Below are 22,204 nucleotides of genomic sequence, written 5' to 3' on the forward strand. Positions count from 1 at the left end.
GCTGGGGCCCGGGGCGGGCAGTTGGAGAAAATCCATGAAAGTATTTGTTTGTTTATAAAACACTTTAATCACAGAAAAGAATACGTTACATAAAGAAGAACCATGCAGCAAGCACCCGCGGACCCATTCCTAGGCCGGGAGCTGGGGCATCGCCCGTCTGAGCAGGACCAAGCCTGCGTTCAAGGCCCGGGGAGGGCTCGCGGCCGACAGGTGCCCCACCAACCCGAGGGCATGGCTCGGACCCTGGGGGCCTCCAGCCGGGGGGCCTCCACTGGGGGGGCCTCCACTCCGGGAGCCTCCAGCTGGGGCGGCCTCCAGCCGGGGCAGCCTCCACTCGGGGGGCCTCCAGCCGGGTGAGCCTGCAGCGGAGGAGCCTCCACTCGGGGGGCCTCCAGCCGGGTGAGCCTGCAGCGGAGGAGCCTCCACTCGGGGGGCCTCCACTCTGGGAGCCTCCAGCTGGGGCGGCCTCCAGCCGGGGCAGCCTCCACTCGGGGGGCCTCCAGCCGGGTGAGCCTGCGGCGGAGGAGCCTCCACTCGGGGGGCCTCCAGCCGGGTGAGCCTGCGGCGGAGGAGCCTCCACTCGGGGGGCCTCCAGCCGGGTGAGCCTGCGGCGGAGGAGCCTCCACTCGGGGGGCCTCCAGCCGGGTGAGCCTGCAGCGGAGGAGCCTCCACTCGGGGGGCCTCCACTCCGGGAGCCTCCAGCTGGGGCGGCCTCCAGCCCGGGAGCCTCCACTCGGGGGGCCTCCACTCGGGGAGCCTCCAGCCGGGGCGGCTTGCGGGCCGGGCGCGGTTCCTCGGCGGACCCCGGACGGACGGAAACTACGCGTCCCGGCAGTCGGCGGGGCCGGGGGGCGGGGCGGGGCGTGACCGGGCCCGGACCGTGGGCGTGGCCGGGGCGGGGCCCAGCGGTGGGCGTGGCCGGGCGGTGGGCGTGGCCGGCGGGCGGGGCGGGGCCGGCGAGGGCGCATTGTGTCGCGAGCGCCGGGCCGCATTTGTCTGCTCGCGGGGCTGCGGGAGGAGCGTGGCGCCCGCCGGCCGTGGGCCCGGGTGTGGGCGGCGGGGAGCGGCGGCGAGCGGCGGCGGCGGGGAGCGGCGGGGAGCGGCGGCGCAGCATGCCGGGGGGCGCCCGGCGCCCGGAGGAGCCCGCCCGGGGCGAGGCGGCCGGGGCGGCGAGGCGGCGGCCGAGGGCATGAGGGCGGCCGGCGGGCGGCTCGGCGCGGGGCGCTGCTAGGAGCCGGGGCCGGAGCCGGAGCCGGAGCCGGAGCCGGAGCCGGGAGCTGCGCGGGCGGGGGCGGCGGCGCCATGGGCAACGCGGGGAGCATGGATTCGCCGCAGAGCGACCCGCGGGCGCACAGCGCGCCCCTCAAGCTGCCGATGCCCGAGCCGGGCGAGCTGGAGGAGCGCTTCGCCGTCGTGCTGGTGAGTGCGCCCGCGTCCCCGTGTGTCCCCCCCGCGTCCCCCCGCGTCCCCCCGCCCCCGTGCCCCCCCGGGAAGCCCTCCGCGGTCGGGGTGCGGCCGGGCCGCGCGGGGCCCATTGTCTGGCGGGAGCAGCGGCTCCGCGCCTGTGCCCGGGGCGCGGGGGGGGCGCTCGGGCTTTTTGTTCAGAAAAACCCCCGAATCCCGGCACAGCGCGCGCCCGTGCGGAGCGGCCGGGGGAACTGGCCGGCGGGGCGGGGGGCGGGCCGGGGGGAGGCCGCGAACCGCCCCCGGGTGCTGGGCTCTCGCGGCGCCGGGACCCGGGCGCCCCCGCCCCCCCACCCCCCCGCCGCGGTCCGCACACCTGCGAGCTCGGGGGCCGCCCGGGGTGCTGGGGGGACCCGGACCGCGCGCCCCGCCCCTCGCACCTGTGGGTCCCCCGCCCGGGCCTGGGGGGCAGGAGGGGCCGCCGCCGCGCGGGACCCCCGGGACCGCCGGGACGGGGCGCAGCAGCGCAGGCCTGGGCACCAGCACCTCCGCTCGGAGCCCTTCCTCCCAGCTCGCGGTTCTTCCCTCCTGCTCCGGGCTCCCGGTGTGCCTCCCTGCGGGGTGCGCGCGTGTGTGCGTGCGCGTGTGTGTGCACGCGTGTGTGTGCACGCGTGTGTGTGCGTGTGTGCGCGTGTGTGTGCGCGTGTGCACGTGTGTGCGCGCGTGTGTACGTGTGTGTGCGCGTGTGTGTGTGCACGTGTGTGCGCGTGTGCGCGCGTGTGTGTGCGCGTGTGCACGTGTGTGCGCGTGTGTGTGCGCGTGTGCACGTGTGTGTGCACGCGTGTGTGTGTGTGTGTGCGTGTGTGCGCCCGAACCGGCGGCGCCCGGGCACGCGAGGGCCCAGGACCTGCCGGACTGGGCCGCGGCCTCGAGCTCCCAGGGACCCCGCGGGGCGAGGACCTGGGATGCGGCCTCACCTGTAGAAAAATGCGTCCCCGTTAACACGGTGGGTCTGTGCCACTGCGGAGTCGCGCCGGCACGACCCAGTGTGCACACGTTCGTGATTCTACATCACAAGCCCTCTGGGGCAGTGGGTGGTTGTTGTGGCTACTTTGGCCCTACAGTGTGTCACACGCAGTTACGGGATGCGGCTCTTAATTGCTTATATCATTGTGAGTCTCTCAAAATAAACCAAACACACACACAAAAATATCAGGCTGACCTTGGTTGAATGGAGACCAAGCTTTTGGGAAAGCCTCAGCTCTGGGGCACTCTCGTGAGTAATGCCCTTGGACGTCGATGTGCTGCGGACTGTGACTGTCCCCAGTCGGCCCCAGCTGCTCTTTGGAGACCTCCAAGAGTCTAAAGGAGCCCTGTATAGGGCGGACACAAGTCCAGGGTGAGGGCACTTGTCCATGTGTGATACTCTCAACTTTGCTTTTTTTCACAAATGCATTAAGAGATCAACCCAAACCATGGTAGTCTAGAGATCAAGCTACAAGGACAAACTTTAGGTGATAAGTTTTAAAGCGGAGAAATCCCTCACCCCGGGGCAACAGGGATCATGTTGGCATTACTGATGCTAGCTTTATTTCTGTATCTGATGAACATCATGGAGATGTTTCAGGAGGAAAACCAGATAGTAATACCGTACAGGAAAGCATACAAGCACCCCGTTGTCAGCATGGCTTACATCCATAATTAATGAGACATTTAGGGCATGGAAAACAGTTCCACCCTCCAGCTCTAGAATATTTAAAGCGTTGGGAAAGAGGAAGTAAAAATTAAAATGAAAGAGCTCCATCTATTTCTGGGAAATCTTGAGACCAGACCTACTCAGTGACTGTTCCCCGACCCGTTCATCACTCTAAATGGGTTAAGTGGTATAAATCTAAAAAAATCAATTGATACGAATGGAAAAGAGAGGGTAAAAGATTGCAGAATTGAGATCAGTGCACGGGTAAACTCTAAAAAGTAGTACTTTTTTTTTATGAGGAAAAATTTTTTTCAAATACATTTGAATTGCTGAACTTCTGTAATTAAAGACTAGTTCAAATCGGTTCCAAATCTTAGGAGCTTAATCTTCCTGAGGAGACTCTCCGTCTTCTTAAACTTGTAATAGTTAGAGAACACATTTGTGGGAGAACACTCCTGACTCCTTGTATACATTTAACTATTTGCATCCTTGTACCTACCTTTCAGGTTGAGCTCTAAGGGCCTATGCCTTTGCACACACATGGGTGATTGTTTTTGTTACATTATTTGGTGGAAGTATTTCACAGATTATAATTCAGTCGTTTAGGGTGTATACATGTCACATATTTTACAGGTAACATTGGCGTGTCTACTGTTTGGGGTCCTACACATTTATAATTAAACATCCATGTGGTTCTCCATTGTGTTAAACGTTGCCTAAATATTGGGAATACACACACACACACACACAGCCTGTGTCCTTTATTTTCAGAGATGATGCTATGAAGTTTATTTTGGGGCAGGTGAATCAGTGGTGGTCTCTGTCCAAGAATGCTTCTATGTTAGAAGGATTTTCCATCCATTCACTGATTTTTGGCTTGAAGTCATTGTCTACATCTAGAATGTAAGCCCCCTAATGCCTTTGTCAAGGAGCTGTCCTGAGGATTCTTTGTTTGAATGTCAGAGGAAAGGGTAATTTTGAGCCCTCTGTACGAGCTGGTATTATCAGATATCAGGCTGAATTGCAAACAGACTGAAGAAGACCGATTAGAATGTGTTGGTTTAGGGCAGTATTATCGTATGTTTGATACTGGGAACTTCTTTGGTGTGCGATTAATTTGAGTCGATTTCTTCCGTTTTTTCCCCCCTCCTTGCCCTGAGGTTGAATGTAGTGATTCTGCTTTAGGAAGAAGTGGGAACGTTTTCTGAGAACCTACGATGAGTATATACTTTATGTTTACATATTCATTTAATCCTCACAATGATTGTAGGAAGTAAAATTACCTAAGTTGCCAAAGTCATACAGTTGTTGAATGGCCGATCTAGGAGGATTTTTAACTCAGATTTGGATCTCTGTCCACACCCCACACATTATGTGTTGTACTTCCCGAGGCCCTTGAACTGGGAAGGAAAAAAACATATGCCTGGAGCTAGCAGTAAAACTGTGTGGTTTTTTTTTTTTAATGCCTTAATCTAATAAATGCTAGTTTCAAACTATAAAATTGGCAAAAATATCTTAGAAGTGCTTGATGTTTCACATTCAAGGTGAGACCTTTTGGCATCTTCACTGTGCTGTTCTGTTTTTTTGGGCATGGCGTTAGTGATTTGGTCTAAAAGTGTGCTCTTCAGGTTTTTCTACTCAGGTAGACCTGGTCGGGAGTTTAGGATTTCCAAATCAGAGGAAAAAAAGAGACAGTCTGTCAGTACGATGCATGTACTCCAAATGTAATTACTTGTGAAAGGACAAGGAAAGTCAAGTTTCAACATTTATTTCCCTCTGCAAGGTGTTCCCTTTTAACCATTTCCAAGAAGAGCCTTTGCCATGAGGTCTGCTGAGCAGATGGATGGGTGAGAGTGTGGTTAGGTCATAGTCAGATGCCGATTTGTCTCACGTCCTTTCTCCTGTTAGGGAAAGGAGGTAGAGAAGGGTGGGTGGCGGGGTGTTGGGATTTAGAGCCCTTTCAGTCTCCTCCTAGGTACTAATCCCTGAGCCGCTCTATTTCACCAAACCTAGGAATATATGCTTCTTATTGGGGTGCATTCCACCCCCCGTAATGCCAATATATTTGGATATCTTAGCATAGAAGTAGACCAAAGGTTATTATCTGAATATGAATGTTTGGCTACAGACGGAGACTGGCAGCAACACAAACTGATGACTTTTTGGGAAGAAAAGGTATGCGTACCCTGTACCCTTACATCCTTAGGTGATAAGAATTACTTTTCCTTTGGCCTCTCATTTAGCAAATAGCCCTGGCCTGGGAGGCAGGAGGCCTAGGTGCTAGAATCATATCAGCTGCACTAGGTTGAGCAAGTTAAGCTCTTTCCTCTGGTCCTTGATTTTCTTCTTCTGTAAATCGGAATAAAATTGGATAGAACTGTTACGATAGTAAAGAGATTTTTTTTTTTTTTTAGGTCATAGCACTTGACAGTGTAAAATTTCCAGAACATACCACACTGTGTTCCATTAGCCGACTTTGCATTTTGGAGAGCTTTGTGCAGAAAGTGCGTAGCTGCATTCTGCTGCGGTCCGGAGAGCAGAGCTTCCAGGGTCAGTGACTGAAAGTTACATAAGCTTAAGGAAAATTATCTTTTACCATTTCGAGGTGTCAGGCCAGCAGTGAGCTCTCCGTTCGAGTTGTGCGCACAGAAGCTGTAAGAAAAATGTTGGCGATTAGAAGTTATTTGCAAAACCAAGACACGGCTGGTGAAATACTGGCTTGAATGGTCCCCTCCTTGAGGCGAGCCGGCCACCTGCAGGTACTAGACCTAGAGTCCTTGCATCTGGGGAAGGGTTCCCCTTGTAGCTTCCTCCTGGGCTCAAGAAAAAAAAAAATAAGTGTAGGCTCATGGTTCCCCCCCCCCCCCCCCCCCCGAAATTTATTTGACTTCATAAAAGCTGTTGCTTGGGGCCTGGGGCAAAAGGGCAAGGCGCAGTGGGCTTCCTTCTATTTAAGCAAGTAAAGAGGTGCCACGAAAGTGGCTGACGGCAGAAGCCCTGATTCCAGATGATCATCGCGACTCTGCAAGAGGGTGCTGGTATCTGGGAGCCTCCTCTCTCTCTCTCATGAATAAATAAATAAAATCTTTAAAATAAAATAAAATGGGGGCTGTTTCTTCCCTCTTCCCTTTCCTGGCCACAAGGACTGGTCTCCATAGGGAGGCCACGTGCACCTGTTAGCTCTGATCTACCGAGTACTGCAGATGGCGCATCCCTCATTCCTCCTCTAAGATGGGTCTGCTCTCACTGCTGGTGGTCTTCCTCTTGCCACTTACTCTGTCCTCTTCCAGAAGCCTCTCTCTCGGTACACCACCAAGGAGTGTGCGGTTGCCGCTGGAGAGCCGGACGGCAGGAGAGCTGTGATGCAGCGAAGGCCCAGGAGGCGGGGGTCCCCCTTGAGCCAGAAGGGCACTTGTTGTCAACAGTAGGAGTGTTTGTTCTTTTCACCGTCTTAAAAAAAACTGACAAAACCCACAAGACAAAAATCCCTTTCCCGGTGGCGGAGCTCACGCGCGGTCACCTTAACACACGTTCTGTAGTTGGGAGGACCTGCCCCAGGTTCTTCTCCCGCGTTTTTGGTGTTCCTGTAACCGACCTGAGTGACTGGATTCGCGGCGCCTCATCCACGTTGTTGTGTTAGGACAGGTTGAGCCCCTCTCCCCGCTGCCGGGAGCTGAGACTTTCAGGCTTGAAACCCTGCCCTCTGTTGCCAGAGACAATCCCTCCTGCCTGTCCTGGGCATAGATGGTTTGTTCCCCTGCCTGGCTCACACTAGAGCTCCTTGGCTTGGGAAAGGTGTCGGGCTGTGGGCGTTTTTGGCTCTGTGCCTGGTGTTGGGCACTAAAGTGTGGCTGTCCCTGAAGGGCCTGCCCTGCATTGAGGATTTGCTCATGAACCTGACTTATTCGCCTTGTTCCCCCCCCCCCCCCCCCCCCCCCCCCCCATGGAAGTTTGACTGAACACTTTATCGAAGGCGGGATAATGATGGGACTGACAAGCCGAAACTGTCGTCCTCGCATGAGGCCGCATCACCCGGGAGCCTTGAGAAGTATACCTGCCTGGGTCGGTCAGATGGGTAGAGTAGGAAAGGAATTGTTTATTTTTAATTTTTTTTAATTTTAATTTTTTGTAAAGGAATTGTTTAAAAGGAACCAAAAATGGTGTGGAGATTAGGCACAGTGAGGAAGGGTTTGGTAAAACAAAAAAACCTCTTAAAGATGATTGATTCAACCAACAGCACCAAGATGAGAAATACGGAAGAAATGGATCAAAGCCTGTTGAATGTTAGACTTATTAACTAGGAAACGATCCTCAAGTAATCAGGGTGGAGATCTGCAGAGCAAGTTCTGCATACAGCCCAGCGAGAGCAGTGACCCTGAGGTGTACTTCTGGGGTAGGAAAATCAATAAATCAATTGTATTTTTTGCTTAGGCCTCTATTCTCAAGCCTAATTGTTTGTTGGTTCAATGCAGGCCTTTTGCTTTGATCTCTGGTTTTACCACTTACAAAGACTTGATGAGCTTGGCTTCCCGGAGTGAAATTCAAATACACTTGTGAAATGTAAACAACATTCATTTATTAAGAATCCTATAATCAGGGCAAATTGGCGTGCTTATAGAAGCAATTAGCTTTGAGAATAGAAAGATAAATAGGATGGTAGGTCAAGAATGAGCTGATTGTTCTCCGTGCAAGAGTCTAGTTACTCCTTTAGTAGTCGTGAGCAAATAGACATTCCTCTTATTCATAATCTTCAGCGTTCGTGGTATGGGATTTGAGGACAGTGCATGTGGTCCTTTGAATTGAGAGGATAGAAGCAATTATTGCCTCGTTTCCAGCTAGAAGTATAAATAAATCTTTCAAGGAAACGTAGGTAGTTGAGTTTATGACCAGATGAAACTTTGTAGTCATTGGGAACAGGGCGAGAGAAGGCTTGGATTTAGATGGGAATACTAAGTAACAATGGAGTTTTATTTTTATTTCGATGGGGGATGGCAAAGAGGACAACTGCTTCGCGGTGGCAGAAAGATGGAAGGTCTTTCCATCTACCCTTTGGGAAATCCCTTGTGGTGTAGAAGGAGGCAGTATGATACCTAAGGAGAAGGTGATAGGACACAGATTGGCTCCACGAGCCCCACACGATTGCTCAGGTCTGTGCCGCCCCATGTCCTCTTGGGGAGGCGGGGGGGGGGGGGGGCGTGCAAAGGGGATGGATCGGGTGAACAGCTGTGGGCTGGCTGCGCCCCTGGCCCTTTCTGTCCCCGGCGCGGTCAGCCTTCGCGGCTCTTCGAGGAAACCACGTCTTAGTGACCGTCGGCTGTCTTGAGTGACGGACTCGCTGTCCCCAAGGACTGATGCCTGGTGAAGCTTGGGGACCAGTTGGGTCCAGAAGCCCCAGGACCAGGATGTTAGGAGCCTGGACTGGGCGGGGGGGGGGGCCAGGGCCTTACCGCCTGGGCGTCATCCCGTTGCCGGCTACTGGGGCCATGGGGACCGGGGACCGTGGGGCCGCCGGCTGGGTTCGTGGCACCCCTCGCTTGCCTCTCTGAGCCCCTTCCCACCAGGAGTTTTGAGTTTCGTACTCGCTGGCTTTCTAGAAAGCGTTTATTTTGGGACTGTCCGGGTGGGTCTGTGACTTTCCGGGTCCCCGTTGAGCTGCTTTCACGCCGGGTGGCCGGGCTTCCGTGCTCCGCTGTGACTGTCGGGCGGCCACGAGGGGGCCGCCCCGAGGCTTTGTGGCTGATCGAGGAGTTGGAAAGCTGCTCTGGTGGAGCTGGAGGCTGCCGGCTCTGAATCCCGCTTTCGGGAGCCTTTTTGTTGGGGCCGGTAGGCACGGAAGCGGCCCCCCAAGCGCTCGGCCCACACGTCGCGGGCTGAACAGCTGCTGTTGCCCGGGCCGGGGTCCCCTCGAGTGTCCGTGCTCCCCGCCCGCGGTCCGCCCAGCCGCAGCCCCTCCTGAATGGCCCCAGGGGCCCGGGGCCTGCCTGGAGCCTCCCCTTGCAGCCGGAGCTTTCCTCTCCTCCCTTGGGAGGTTTCTCGGCCCCAGAGGCCCTGAGAGGCCCGCCCGTCCTGAGAGGCCTCGGCGTCCTCCTGTGGCTCTAGACCCCCGCTCCTTCGGACCCTGCGTGTGATAGCCCGGTGTCCGTCCCGCCGGGAGATCGGCCTGTGGACTTGTGGCCTAGCGGAGGGCGCTGCAGCTCAGCCCGCGCTCCTCGCCGCTGCCTCCGCAGCCGGGCCGCCGTCGTTGCTCCCAGGCCCACGTTCTGGCCTCAGCCTTCGCCGTCTTTCCTCTGGGTGCTTTTGAAGTATTAAAAGGTATAAGATTGGGGGCCTGGGTGGCTCAGTGGAGGAGCGTCTTCCGTCAGCCCAGGGCGTGACCCCAGGGTCCCGGGATCGAGTCCCGCATGCGGGGAGCCTGCTTCTCCCTCTGCCTGTGTCTCTGCCTCTCTCTGTGTCTTGTGAGTAAATAAAATCTTTAAAAGCCACACAACAGGTATAAGATTGTGGGTTTCACCCTGTGCCTCAGTTTCCCCTCAAAGCCCTGTCACGGTATTCCAGACCGTCAGTCCCACTTGGGAGGCTCTTCTGCTGTGTTTGTCGTTGGGGTCCCCCCATTGTCCTCTCTAACCTCCGACCCTCCCAGCCCTCTCCTCGAGGCTGTCCACGGCCTGGCCAGACCCCTCTCCTCTCCTCTCCTGTCTCCTCGCTTGGTCACTGCCCCCAGGCCCCCCCCCCCCCACTGTCACACCTTGGCTCGAGGTGCTCCCCAGCATGGCAGGTGCTCCCCGGGCTCCTCTCTGCCTGGGATTCCGGGCCTCCGAGGTGTTCTGGAGCCCCACCTCCTCCGTGTCCTTGCAGGTCCACGTCGCCCGGGGCCGTGGGAAGCCACTCTACCCAGTTTGATCTTCCTACTGTGGAACAGTAGGGGTTCTCTGTTGGGCTCATCGGGCCCTGGACGGAGTTCCGGCCTATAGAGGCGCGGCCGTGGGAGGATGCGAGGCTTGTGGCAGCCTTGCATGGCTCGTTGTGCTCCTGCCGGGCGGGTCCGATTTGCCCACTGCCATCGTGGCTCCTGGGGCAGGCGCACGACTTGGAGGCCTCAGCGCCCGGCCCAGGGGGAAGCCTCCCCGGGGCTTGCTGGGCTGACACTGCGGAGGGGACAGCGGGGGTGTTCATGGAGTGATGGCGTGTAATGGGCCCCTAGTTGTTCCGGCTCCCTGGGTCACTTGCCACTGCAAGGTGCCCGGGGATACTGTGCTCAGAGGGCGAGTGGGCTCCTGACGGAGGCCGTGGCGGGCAGATGGCCCCAGGTTGGCGCTTCTCCCGTCACCAACCCCGCGGTCCCTGACTTGGTCCCGTAGCAGGAGCTTCCCTGAGTGGGACGCACCTGCGATGTTCTCCACGGGGTTGGGCAAGGGTCGGGCAGCAGTGCCCCTGCTCCGGGCGCTTGGGGGCCTGGCTGCTTGCACTTCCTGAGCGCCTTTGCTGATTCCAAGAGTCGTGAGTAATCGAGGCAGGTGGGCGTGAGGCTGTGGGGCCCGGAGTCCCCCGGGAGGGCCGAGGGCCGGGACCGGGACCGGGACCGGGACCGGCCATCTCGGGGCCAGAGCCCCAGGGACCTTGCAGTAAGTGGGCCGGGCCGTAGCCTCGGAGGGCAGCGCTGAGCTCCGGGGGCTCCGTGTGCCGGGTGGCTGGTGCCAAGCAATGGGGGCACGGCCTGCACCCGGGCTGCATGGCGGGAGCAGCCGGATCCCTCCTACTCCGTGTACCTCCCTGGATTACCTGTCAGGTGTCCCTCACCGCATGTGCTTTGTTCTCCAGGGTCTGCGTGCCCTCAGGACTGAATTCCCCCATGGGCACCGTGGCTGTGATCCATCCCGATCCAGCGTCAGTGGGATGGCAGGCCTGCTGAGCTGCAGTGTCGGGGGCAGCTGCCGTCCCAGACCTCGAGTGTCCGGGAAGTTTCCTCGGAACAGGAGGCAGAGCCGCACGGCTTGGTCACATGCGGGGCTGGGCTGCGCCTTTTCTTCTACGTCATTCAGTTCTGCTCATTTGTCCGCTGCTTGGCGGGGCCTGTCCTTCAGTCGGAGCCCAGGAGCGTCGGCGGGGCTGGCCGCGTGCCAGCAGGGTCGCCAGCAGGGTCATGGGGTGCAGGGCGCATGAGGCCGTCTGTCCCCGCCGTCGAGTAGTTGGTGATCTAGTAGTGGGAGAGGACAGCGGGGCCTGGGGTTGGGTGGCCAGACACGGGCGGGGTACACGGGGCGTGAACGTGGCTGTCCCGGACCTCAGGGGCCCTGGGGACAACGAGGCGGAGAGTGAGGCAATGCCTCCTCTGGTCGGCTTAGAGCTTTTCTGGGGGAAGCCTCCGGTGGAGGTGGCGGGTGGAGGTGGCGGCTGGAGGAGGTGGCGGTGTCTTTCCTTCCCCATCCCCCCTCCCCCCATCCTCCCCCCCTTCCGCTTGGGGGAGCCTTCGAATCCACAATAGCGGATGCATGTGCGTGAATTTAAGAGAGTCTTGGGGTGGCTGGTGAGGTTTAAGGGTGGGTTTGATGTGCACGTAGGAGGTCGGTGCTGATTGTGCGTTTCCTTAACCGCTGCCGCAGCGTGGGATCCCTGGAAGGAGGGGCATTTGTGTGGGAACTCAGTGGGGTTAAGGGCCCGAGAACACACATTTCTGGAAGGCACGGGGGCTGAAGTCAACCTTGCTGACCTTAAAGCTGCTCCTAACGTGCTGCTTTGAGTCCCAGTTACAGATACAATATAAATATGATAAATAGAGACGTAATGGCTTGGAGTAAACTGAAAGCCCTGTGAGGGTTAGTGCAAGATCTTTTCAGCCATCTGGATTCCGTTGCTGTCGACCCAGAACCAACAGTGACTATATATATCCTTAAAAAAAAAATCAAAGATAAAATAAGAACTGGATGAATAACCCACTGTCCACTGTTAAAATAGTAAAGGCCGAGTAAGCTTGTGATCAAATTGGCTTTTTTCTAGTGACAGTTGTCCTCTGAGGGCTTTCTGAAGGCTCTTTCAGTCAACTCTCTGAACCTTTGTGTTGTTTTTTTTTTTTTAATGTCCCCCGTTAAATGGCCGTGTTGTTCCAGCTCAAAGGCCATCGGCACTCGGCGACGGCCCGCAGACTTGGGCTGCCTTGGCCGGGAGCAACCATTAGTATCTTGTGGGTTAGTAGGCTCGATGTCAGGGCTTGTGTATTTTTATTTATTTATTTATTATTTATTTATTTATTTAAAAAAATATTTTTATTTATTCATGAGAGGCAGAGACACAGGGAGAGGGAGAAGCAGGCTCCATGCAGGGAGCCTGACGTGGGACTTGATCCCGGGTCTCCAGGATCATGCCCTGGGCTGGAGGCAGGCGCTAAACCTCTGAGCACCCGGGCTGCCCTTGTGTATCTTTAGTATGCAGAAATCAAAGAATCCCAGTCATTCATTCATTCATTCACCAAACGGTGTGTCTGCTGCAAGCCAGGCACCGAGGACACTGGGCCACAAAGGTGGAAAAAGCTTCCTCATCTGCACCTTTGAGGAGTCGACTGCCTGGGGCAGGAGACACACCTGGAGGTGACGGTCGTGGGGCTTGGAAGGCAAGGTCTGCACGTGCCACGTGCGCTGTGTGCCGTGTTAAGGGTGGAGTCGTAGAGCATTTTGGGAAAGCTGCAAAGTCTGGACAAGGTAACTAGTGTGGCTGAAAGTCGTCACCCAGAAAGTACAGACACACGGACTCCACTCTGTTCCCGAGCGCTCAGGGACTCCATGTGCGTGAGTGTGCTCCCCAGAATCCAGCGGCGGGTGCTCCTCCCTCGGGCCGCCCGCAGGACGCTGGGGCTTGCTCCTCTGGGTTGCGGGCCTCGGGGGCCACGCCGGCTGCTCCGCTCCTGCTCGGCTCTTTGCTGGGAAGCTTGCGCACCCCCAGAAGCTGAGCGTAGAAGAGGTACCCAGGACCAGGACGGGCACTTTGCCGACTGGCTCTGCATACAGTCTTGGGCACGAGACCCGGAGTGAATGAGGGTTTTGCAGCTTGCTGGTGGGGTGACCTAAGCCTGGACTGCCGTGCCGGTCACACAAGCTCAGGTGCTCCCTGTTTGGGCCGTTTGTGGATCTTAAATGATGCTGCTGAGCGCAGTCGAGCTGTGGCGGTCAGGTCAGCATGTCTCCTAACGTGGTTAGGTTAGGCACCTGTCCTATTTCACTTCACTCGAGTTCTGACTTGTGGGGCCGGGTTACGGACTCCAGTGGGGCTTTACTCGAAGCATCACAAAACTGGAAGTGCACCCGGAATAGAATTGTTGGTGGCCTGGGCTACCGTCCCCCTAACATGGTACTTACCGAACCCTAAAAAAAACTTTCCAATGTTTCCTTTCCATTGTACGCACCCTCTAATTGGTATTTTTGTCCTGATTCCTGGCCCCTGTATATTTTGTGCTATTTAGAAAAAAAAGTCTGATATTTCAGTTGTTAAGCTTAAAACCAGTCATTTTACCAGCAAAAATGGGTTTATATGGGGTTAGCAGAGAATTATAGTTTGGGACGTGCAGGCTACAGCAAATCCATAGGCAAGTCCAACAAGCAGAGGAGAGGAAGGTTATTTTATGGAGGAGGAGGAAATTGGGTTAGGGTTGTTTTGAATGTAAGTCCTATTGGAGAAAGGCAGGAGTTCGAGGTGACGACGGTCTCTTGCCGAGATAGTGGCTTTCTTGTAGGAGGCGGAGTGTTTTTTTTTTTTTTTTTTTTTTAAGATTTGTTTATTTATTTATGATAGAGAGAGAGAGAGAGACAGAGACACAGGAGGAGGGAGAAGCAGGCTCCATGCGGGAGCCCGATGCAAGACTCGATCCCAGGACTCCAGGGCTCGTGTTCTGGGCCAAAGGCAGGCGCCAAACCGCTGAGCCATCCAGGGATCCCACAGTGTGCGCTTTTTTCCTGTTGGTCCTGTAGTTGGTCCTGTTGACAGCTCCTCTGTTGAGGTCTGTCCTTGGCATCCACGTGGACTGGAGACCAACTGTAGTTGGTCCTGTTGACAGCTCCTCTGTTGAGGTCTGTCCTTGGCATCCACGTGCCTCCGAGAGCTCCCCTCTGGCCCCTACTCTGTTGTAGGGGGGTTTCCCCTTATGGATTCTTACACAGGACATTGCACTTTTCCGTTTCTGAGCCTGATGGAAGCGTTAGCATTTTCATAAACAGGGCAGACAACCGCCGTGCAGTGCAAAACCGTGACCCTTAAGCAGCTAGTTCACATGAGAAAATACGGTCATGGTCGCAACCACCCGAGCCCCCGAAGAAACTGCTGTTGAGGTTTTGTTTGGCTCCAGCTCCATCCTGGGATGGGTGGAGTCATTTGGACTTTATTCTGAATTCCAATAAGGGCAAAAAAAGGGAACTTGTTAGCTTGTGTATCGGTGACCTTCTGTTTGATCCGGTTGAGATGTGAGCTCTGCTCAGTACAAGCTTCGTCCTTGTTTCAAATCAAGAATGCAGGCCCACCTCACTGCATCTAGGAAGCAAAGTAAGAAAGTCATTTTAGTTTGCATTCCTCCAATTACCCCTTGCTTTTTTTTCCCCCTAGAAGGTTCCTCAGGTTGTTTGAGTTGCATCTTACACAGTCTTGCTGAATCATGTGAGCTGAGCTCATGAAACAGGCCAGTCTCAAGCTGGATCAATCTACTACTACCATCTAGAAATGAGAACCTAAATTTTCTTTTTCTTTCTTTTATTAAAGATTATTTTTTTATTCATGAGAGACACAGAGAGGCAGAGACACAGGCAGAGGGAGAAGCAGGCTCCACGCAGGGAGCCCGATGCAGAACTCAATCCCAGGACCCTGGGGTCACGCCCTGAGCCCAAGGTGGGTGCTCACCCGCCGAGCCTCCCAGGGATCCCCTGAGAGCCTAAATTTTCTAAAGATACTTTCTACATGCTCTTCTTTCTCATTTTCCAGTGAAGAAAATTGTTCCTTTTTCTTTGAGCTGATAGAAATGTCACTTTTGCCCTGAATTTTCAAGTCGCATTCTACTTTTAAACCTTAGATAAAAGATTATTTGGTAGAGGTGTCAGACAAGTGTGAAATAAAATTCTCTCTGTTCTCAGGCCCTCGAGGGTCTTTAAACCCCATTGGCTGAGGCTGGGTGCCTGTTTTCTCGTGCTCCATTTCCATATCAAATAGCTGTGATTTTCGGATGGGGGTCCTGAAGGGCTGAGCTCAAGCCTTCAGGCTCGCCGCTGTGTTGTGCCCTGAGCTTAGGGGTGCGTGAACTGAAGACGTAGGGCAGCGCCGAGAAGGACCAGGCACGGAGGATCGTGCCGACCCGGCCGCGGCTGCTACCAGAGGGGTCACCTGGCAGCGGTGTGACCGCCGCCAGGTCGGGTTTGGCGGGAGCTAGACCCTGGCCCGGGACAGCCGCCGTGCACCCGGCGCCAGGGGCCTGCGGTGCTGTCGGCAGCCGACCCGGAGCGAGCCGGTGGCGTCCTCTGCCTCGCCCCGAGAGAGTGCCACTGCTGGGGCGGGGGCGGGTCCTGGCGGGTCACGGGCAGCGTCTGGCGCGGAGCTGTTGCACGCCGGCTTCCCCGGGACACCTGGCCTGGCCGTCGGTGTCCGGGGAACACCTGCTGGAGCCTGCGGCTCTCCTCTGTCCCCGCCACTGGGTTGCCTCCGCTCGCTCCACCGGGTGCCGTGTGGGCTCGGGCTCGTGGGAGGAGGGTCCCCCCTTCAGAGGAGCCGCTGACACCCGGGCTCTGGCTAGAGAGGAGGATCTGGCCCTTCGTCTTCCTCCCGTCTCCCTCGCGGGCATCCTGTCCTTCTGTGGGAACAGCCTGTAACGGTCGGGCCATCCTGCTGCGACGCGGTCGGCGGCCTGCCCCGCGCGGTGTCACCTCATGCACAAGTGGCCTCGGTGCTGCTGCCACCGGGAAGTGCCCGTGAGCTCGCGGCCGTGCCCTGGGGCACTGTCCCCCCCATGGAGCACCGGATGAGGTTGTCTCCCCCCACCATGGAGCACCGGATGAGGTCACCATCGCCCCCATGGAGCACCGGGTGAGGTCATCATCCCCCCCCATGGAGCACCGGGTGAGGTCATCGTCCCCCTCATGGAGCAACGGGTGAGGTCGTCCCCCCCCCCCCCCCCCCCCATGGAGCACCGGGTGAGGGGCCAGCAAACCAAAGGATGGTGACAGGTTACAGAGATGGTCCGGCCCCTCTGTCCGCGTTTCCTCCTCCGGCTTCCCAGGAGAGCTGCGCCCACTTGCGTGGGTCCCTCCGGTGCCCATTGGGCAAAAACAGTTCACGGTTTGAGTCCACAGACCTGCTGCCCCAGTGCCTGTGTCCGCCGCGATCTCTGCCGACGGGTGGAAGTATTCCCGTCGGTGTGCATGGCTTCCGGCATCCGGCTCGCGGGTCACGTGTGTTGAATGAACGTCGTTAGTGTGAACTATTTACAGTTGGTCCTCAGTGTGGACCCTGGATGTGCAAACTTGCTTCTGTGAGAAGATGTCTCCCTAACCCTCAGATCAGTGCTTGTGGTGCCTTTGGGGTCGTCCGGGTGTCGTGAAGCAGTGGAGGTTGAGTCCTCGGGTGCACGACTGCCAGCTGAGGCCAAATAAGGCAGCCCTCTGCTTCCCGACGTAGCACTCGCTGTAACGGGTGTCCTACGCATCCCAGGTTGTGCCATGTTGGTGGCGTTTTTGCGTTTCTTGCTGGTGATTTTGCTCTTTAAAGTGACCTTGAAGCTTAGTGCTGCGTGTTCTCCAGGGCTCCTGAGCTCCAGAGGATGGACATGTGCCTTAGGGAGAAGGTGCGTGTGTGGGACAAGCCCTGTTGGGCCTGACGTTGGCTGCGGGTTCCAGGGTAAGGCCGCGCGGTAGATGTCGGGGAGGGGAGCTTCAGGTGAGAACACGCCTGGCAGTTGCGGGCAGTGATGCGACCAGGGCGTTGCAGAAACCTCATCCTGTGTTTCCCACGCGAGCCACCGTTCGGTGTCGGCCAAGTGTCGGCTGTGACTTTCTAGACCATGACCGCAGTGGAAAATGAGTCAAGTGTTGCTCCGTTGATAGGCTTTGAAGGTTATTTGCAGGTTTTTTTTTTTAATATTTTATTTATTCATTCATGAGAGACACAGAGAGGCAGAGACCCAGGCAGAGGGAGCAGCAGGCTCCATGCAGGGAGCCTGACGCGGGACTCGATCCCGGCACCCTGGGGTGAGGCCCTGGGCCGGCGGCGCACGCTCACCCCTGAGCCACCCAGGGGCCCCCATTTACAAAGCGTTTGAGTCATTTTGGAAGAGGGGAAATCGTGCATTCTGTCCTGGTTTATTTGTTCAGATGAGGATTTTGCTACTTTTACAAAACCTGGCCGAGACCCTGCCGCAGTTTTCGAGGGCCTTCGCGGACTGAGTGCTTGGAACACTTGCCAGAACGGCGCTGCGATGTGAGTTCCCTGTGTTGACAAGGCCCTGAGCCAGGTGCTGCCGCTCGAGGTGCATCCAGCCGCGGGGCCCTGCGCTCCCTCCTTGGCGAAGGCGCAGCTCCACCTGGGGGGGGGCACCCCTGCGTGGCGAGCTGCAGGCCGCCTGACCCCACGGAGTTGCCAGCCTTTGAGTCGCTGCCTGGGTGGGCCACGTCCCCCTCGTTAACACGCGAGCCGGACGTCCTCTTCTGAAAGCAGAGAATCGATGTCCCCCTGTGTCCGTGTGTCCCCACCTGTGACTGCAGCCCAGGCCCATGCCCACGCCCACTCCACCTTCCTGGCCACGGGCGGCCAAGGTCCCTGAACACAGACGGAAGATTGTTATTCCTAAGACGCTACTTGGCTGTGCACATCGTGCGTGCTCCATTTTCTACACCCTTGTGTCCTCCGAAAATACAGCCCTGTCTTGGCTGGGGACGATGCCCTGTGTGAGAATTAAGTTCCAGAGGTGCCTCGTGGCACAGCACCAAAGCCACCTGGTCGGCTGTCACCGCAGCCCCAGACCGAAGACACCGTTCACTCCTCAGATTCGATCTCGTCGGCCTTGGTGTCAGCCGCGCTGCCAAGGTGGCCCTGCCGTCCTGCTGCCCGGAGCCCTGGCTTCAGAGACCGTGGCCGTGGGACAGGCGGAGTCGAGACTTGGGGAGGCTGAGAAAGAGCTTAAATGGAGCCGGCGTGTATTTAGGTCTGTGGTCTCTCTTCCTTCTAGAAAAACATTTTTGATTTCTCTGACAACTTCTGATACACGTCTCCGACGTGCGTGGCGGGAATCTGGGCGATAATAGCCCCGTTGAGCAGATTTCTGCTTGGAATTTTGCTTGATGTCCTCAACTGCAGTTTTCACTCCTCAAAGTGCTTCTACTGAAATAAAAATGAGAAACCCAAATCCCAGGGCAACCGTGTGGGGTGTCTTGTGCCAAACTGTGGCGACTTCTGGGGCTTTTTGCTTGGTTTCAAGCAGAGGTTTAAAACCTCCCCGACTGGGGATCCCTGGGGGGCTCAGTGGTTTGGCGCCTGCCTTCGGCCCAGGGTGCGATCCTTGGGTCCCGGGATCGAGTCCTGCATCAGGCTCCCTGCATGGAGCTTACTTCTCCTCTGTGTCTCGGCCTCTCTCTATCATAAATAAATAAATCTTAAAAAAAAAAAAAATAAAATTTGTCAGGTAACTTTCTGGATCGTTGTCCTTGTTGATGGCCTTTGTATTTCAGTCCACAGCTGCCCCTCCTGACTTCAGTGGTAAAAGAGTATCACAGTGGAAGTTGCTTGATATTTTGTTTCTATGCCTGAATTTTACATCTGTAGACTTCACAAAGTAGCTCAAGTTTCAGGAAATCATTCCTTTTCTAGGGTTGCTTGTGACCATGATGTTCCTGAATATACCAATTTACATGCAATGCGAATTCTAAACATGATGAAAAGAAATTTTTTTCTACTCGTGTAAATAGTGGCTCCTCATTATAGGAGATCAGAAAACGCATTTTATTTACTTTAGAAAGTGCACTTTAGAAACAGAATGCCCAGGTTTTTGATTCCCCTGCCTCTTAGCTGTTTGGGCGTGCGTGCTGCCGGTGTGGATCTGCTTTCCTGTGCATAGGGCACGTCAGGAGCATCTTTTCTTGAACCCGATTTCTGAGGCCTTGCAAACTGTTAGCCTGATGGGCACGTCGCGGTTGATTTAACTCGTTCCTTATGCTTGGAGGCCTGGGACGGTCGGTCTCCACCTCTTGTCTCCCCAAGAGGAACCTCTGTGTCCTGAGGCTCGGCACACGGTCCCCATCGTTTCCGTAAGATCACGTGGAGTACGGCTTAAAGAGGCAGTTCCGAGTGGTGAAAATAAAACGGGCGTTAGGAGAATTAGGGCTGACTTTTAACTTGGCTTTTAATGGTTGCTGTGACCTTCAACTGGCTTTCTTCCCTGGGCTTCACCTTTCCCGTCACGGGGCTAAGGTGAGCGGAGTCTTGGAGGGGGTTTAGTTTTGAGTGCGGTCATTTGGGATCTCTTACGGGTAAGGAGGGTCGGACTGGAGGGACCCTAGTGTCTCTGTAGTGAGTTCTGTGGGTGACCCCTTGTGGTGGTGATGGTGCCGGGGCAGACCTAGCTGTGATCATCGATGACATCTCGCTGCGTAAGTCACTCACTCTGGAAGTCAGTCTCCCGGCACCTGGGCGCCTCGGTCGGTTAAGCAGCTGAGTCTTGATTTTGGCTCAGATCATGATCGCAGGGTCGTTTGTAGGGCTCTGTGCTGGGTGTGCAGCCCAGCCCGCTTGGGATTCTCCCCCCCCCCCCCATGTGCACTCTACTTTCTCAAATCTTTTTTTTTTTTAAGTCTCATCACCTAATGAACAGGTAAACAAAATGTGCTGTATCCATAAAATGGAATATTTGGCCATAAAAAGGAATGAAGTACCGTTGAGCACAACAGCATGGATGAGCTGAGAACACATTATCTAAGCCCAAGAAGTTAGTCACAGGAGACCACATAATATCTGATTTTATTTCTATGAAATGCCTGTAATAGGCAAATCTATAGGGACCAGAAGCTGATTTAGTGGCTGCTTAGGGCTGGGGGCGGGAGAAGTCCTGGGTGGGGTTTGGGGTGCTTGATTACTAAAAGGTGCAGGGTTTCTCGTTGGGGTGATAAAGATGTTCTAAATTGATTGTGGTGATCATTGCACAACTCCTGGAACACACCAAAAACTATTGAATTAGATCCTTTAAATGCTTGAATTTCATTTCAATAAAGTTGTCACCCTCCCCCCACCCCCTGCCCAAATTCTAAAAACCTTTTGTTTCTAGATGTTTGGTGAATAAATGAAAATTGATTATATTACGGGCACTTGGATGGCTCAGTTGGTTAAGCATCCAACTCTTTTTGGCTCAGGTTATATGATCTCAGGGTTGTGGGATCGGGCTCCACGCGTGGAGTCTGCTAGTCCCTCTCCCTCTGCTCCTCCCCCAGTTCTTGCTCTCTCTCTCTCTAATAACTAAAATGTTAGGGGAAAAAAATGAAGAAAATCGATTATATTAAACTCCTTTACGTGTTATTTCATTTCCTGAGAATCTTTGAATATGTGAGGATGACTGAATTACAAGGTTCTTTTGCATTTGGAATTTTAAAGTTTTATTTAAGGGGCTCCTGGGTGGCTTAGTTGGTTAAGCGTCTGCCTTGGGGTCAGGCCATGATGCTTAGGTCGTGGGATTGAGCCCCGCATCAGGCTTCCGCCTGGGGGAGACTGCTGCTCCGTCTCCTACTGCCCCTCTCCCCGTCTCATGTGCAATCGCTTGCTCTCGCTCAAATACAAATCTTAAGAAAAAGGATAAAATCTGTTCAAGCTAGTTAACACTTAGTGTAGTATTGGTTTCATGAGTAGAATCTAGTGACTTGCCATATATAATACCCAGTGCCCATCGCCGCAGGTGCCTGTCGTCTGGTTGGCCTGTCCCCGCCACCTCCCTCTAGCAGCCCTGTTTGTTCTCTGTAGTTAGGAGCCTCTATGGTTTGCCTCCCTTTCTGTTTTTATCTTCTTTTTCCTTCCCTTCCCTTCTGTTCCTCTGTTTTGTTTATTCAATTCCACATACGAGTGAAATCCTATGTTTTCCTTTCTCTGACTTATTTTACTTAGCAAAACACTCTCTGGTCCCATCCACATCATTGCAAATGGCAAGATTTCATTCTTTTTTGATGCCTGGGTAATATCCATTGCGTCTGTCTGTCTTCCACCTCGTCTGTATCCATTCATCAGTTGGTAGACATCCAGGCTCCTTCCGTAACGTGCCTGTTGTCGATAGTGCTGCTCTAAACATTGGGGTGCGTGTGTCCCTTTGACTCGGCACTTTCGTAGCCTTTGGATAAATACTAGTGGTGCATTTGCTGGGTCACAGGGTAGTGTACTTCTGATTTTCTGAGGAACCTCCACACTGTTCCCCAGAGCGGCTGCACCAGTTCGTGTTCCCACCAACAGTGCAGAGGCTTCCCCTTTCTCCACGTCCTCGCCAGCATCTGTCGTTTCCCGTCTTGTTTTTAGCCATGCTCACTGGTAGGAGGTGGGATCTCACGGTGGCTTTGATGTCTATTTCCCTGACGATGAGGGACGTTGAGCAATTGTTAACGTGTCTGTAGGCCTTCGTTGGAGAAATATCCTTTCATGTCTTCTGCCCATTTCTTACCCAGTTATTTTTTGGGTGTCGACCCATTTGGAATTCCTCGGAGGACTTGTGTTGGGTGCCTCCAAATGTCAGCCCTTTACCATTGGTCTCCCTTGTTTCTCAGGATTTCTGAAGTGCTTTCGGGTTACTCACTTTGGCTGCTTCTGAAAAGTCCGTATTTCGATAGCTTCAGTGGTGGGCCGAGTTTTATGCTTGGATCTGACACCTCATAATATTGATTCTTTTGCCCTAGCAGAGCCAGACAGTGGGGGGTTAATACCTGTCGCTGAAATTGTTTGCCCTGGAATTCGCGGCCCGGGTTTTCTTGGTTCCTCGCGCCTTGCTGTGCTGCCCATGGGGTGGTGGCCTCAGCCCCGTGTCCCCCCAGGGCCTGTCTCCCTCTTGTGCATAGTGTCCTGGAGGGGGGTCCAGCCGCAGGGCTGAGCATCGGGCCCTTGGAAACTCAGACCCTGTTTGGTCGT

At 55.2% G+C, this 22,204-nt stretch overlaps 2 protein-coding genes across 9 annotated transcripts in view; both read left to right on the plus strand.

The window, feature by feature from the left end:
- The first annotated feature begins 231 nt into the window (after window positions 1-231).
- Window positions 232-1,231, plus strand: LOC121481879 (glycine-rich protein DOT1-like). The gene is made up of 2 exons (XM_041739479.1): window positions 232-353; window positions 703-1,231. Exons 1-2 carry the CDS (start codon window positions 232-234, stop codon window positions 1,229-1,231), a joined length of 651 nt encoding a protein of 216 aa, XP_041595413.1.
- The window catches only part of FMNL2 (formin like 2), a 263,443-nt gene continuing 242,420 nt past the window's right edge, over window positions 1,182-22,204 (plus strand). For all 8 annotated transcript variants that reach the window (XM_041739554.1, XM_041739553.1, XM_041739557.1 and 5 more), the window contains exon 1: window positions 1,182-1,419. In XM_041739554.1, coding sequence (XP_041595488.1) covers window positions 1,303-1,419 — 117 coding nt within the window. In that variant the 5' untranslated portion in view covers window positions 1,182-1,302. The remainder of the gene's footprint in view (window positions 1,420-22,204) is intronic.

Source organism: Vulpes lagopus, chromosome 24 (assembly GCF_018345385.1).
Source record: "Vulpes lagopus strain Blue_001 chromosome 24, ASM1834538v1, whole genome shotgun sequence".
Classification (NCBI taxonomy): domain Eukaryota; kingdom Metazoa; phylum Chordata; class Mammalia; order Carnivora; family Canidae; genus Vulpes; species Vulpes lagopus.

Bases quoted from the DNA above. Each gene is read 5' to 3' on its own strand.
- LOC121481879 (XM_041739479.1), top strand. From the start codon at position 232: ATGGCTCGGACCCTGGGGGCCTCCAGCCGGGGGGCCTCCACTGGGGGG. The intron at 354-702 runs GTGAGCCTGCAG...GGGAGCCTCCAG, and splicing joins CTCGGGGGGCCTCCAGCCGG to CTGGGGCGGCCTCCAGCCCG.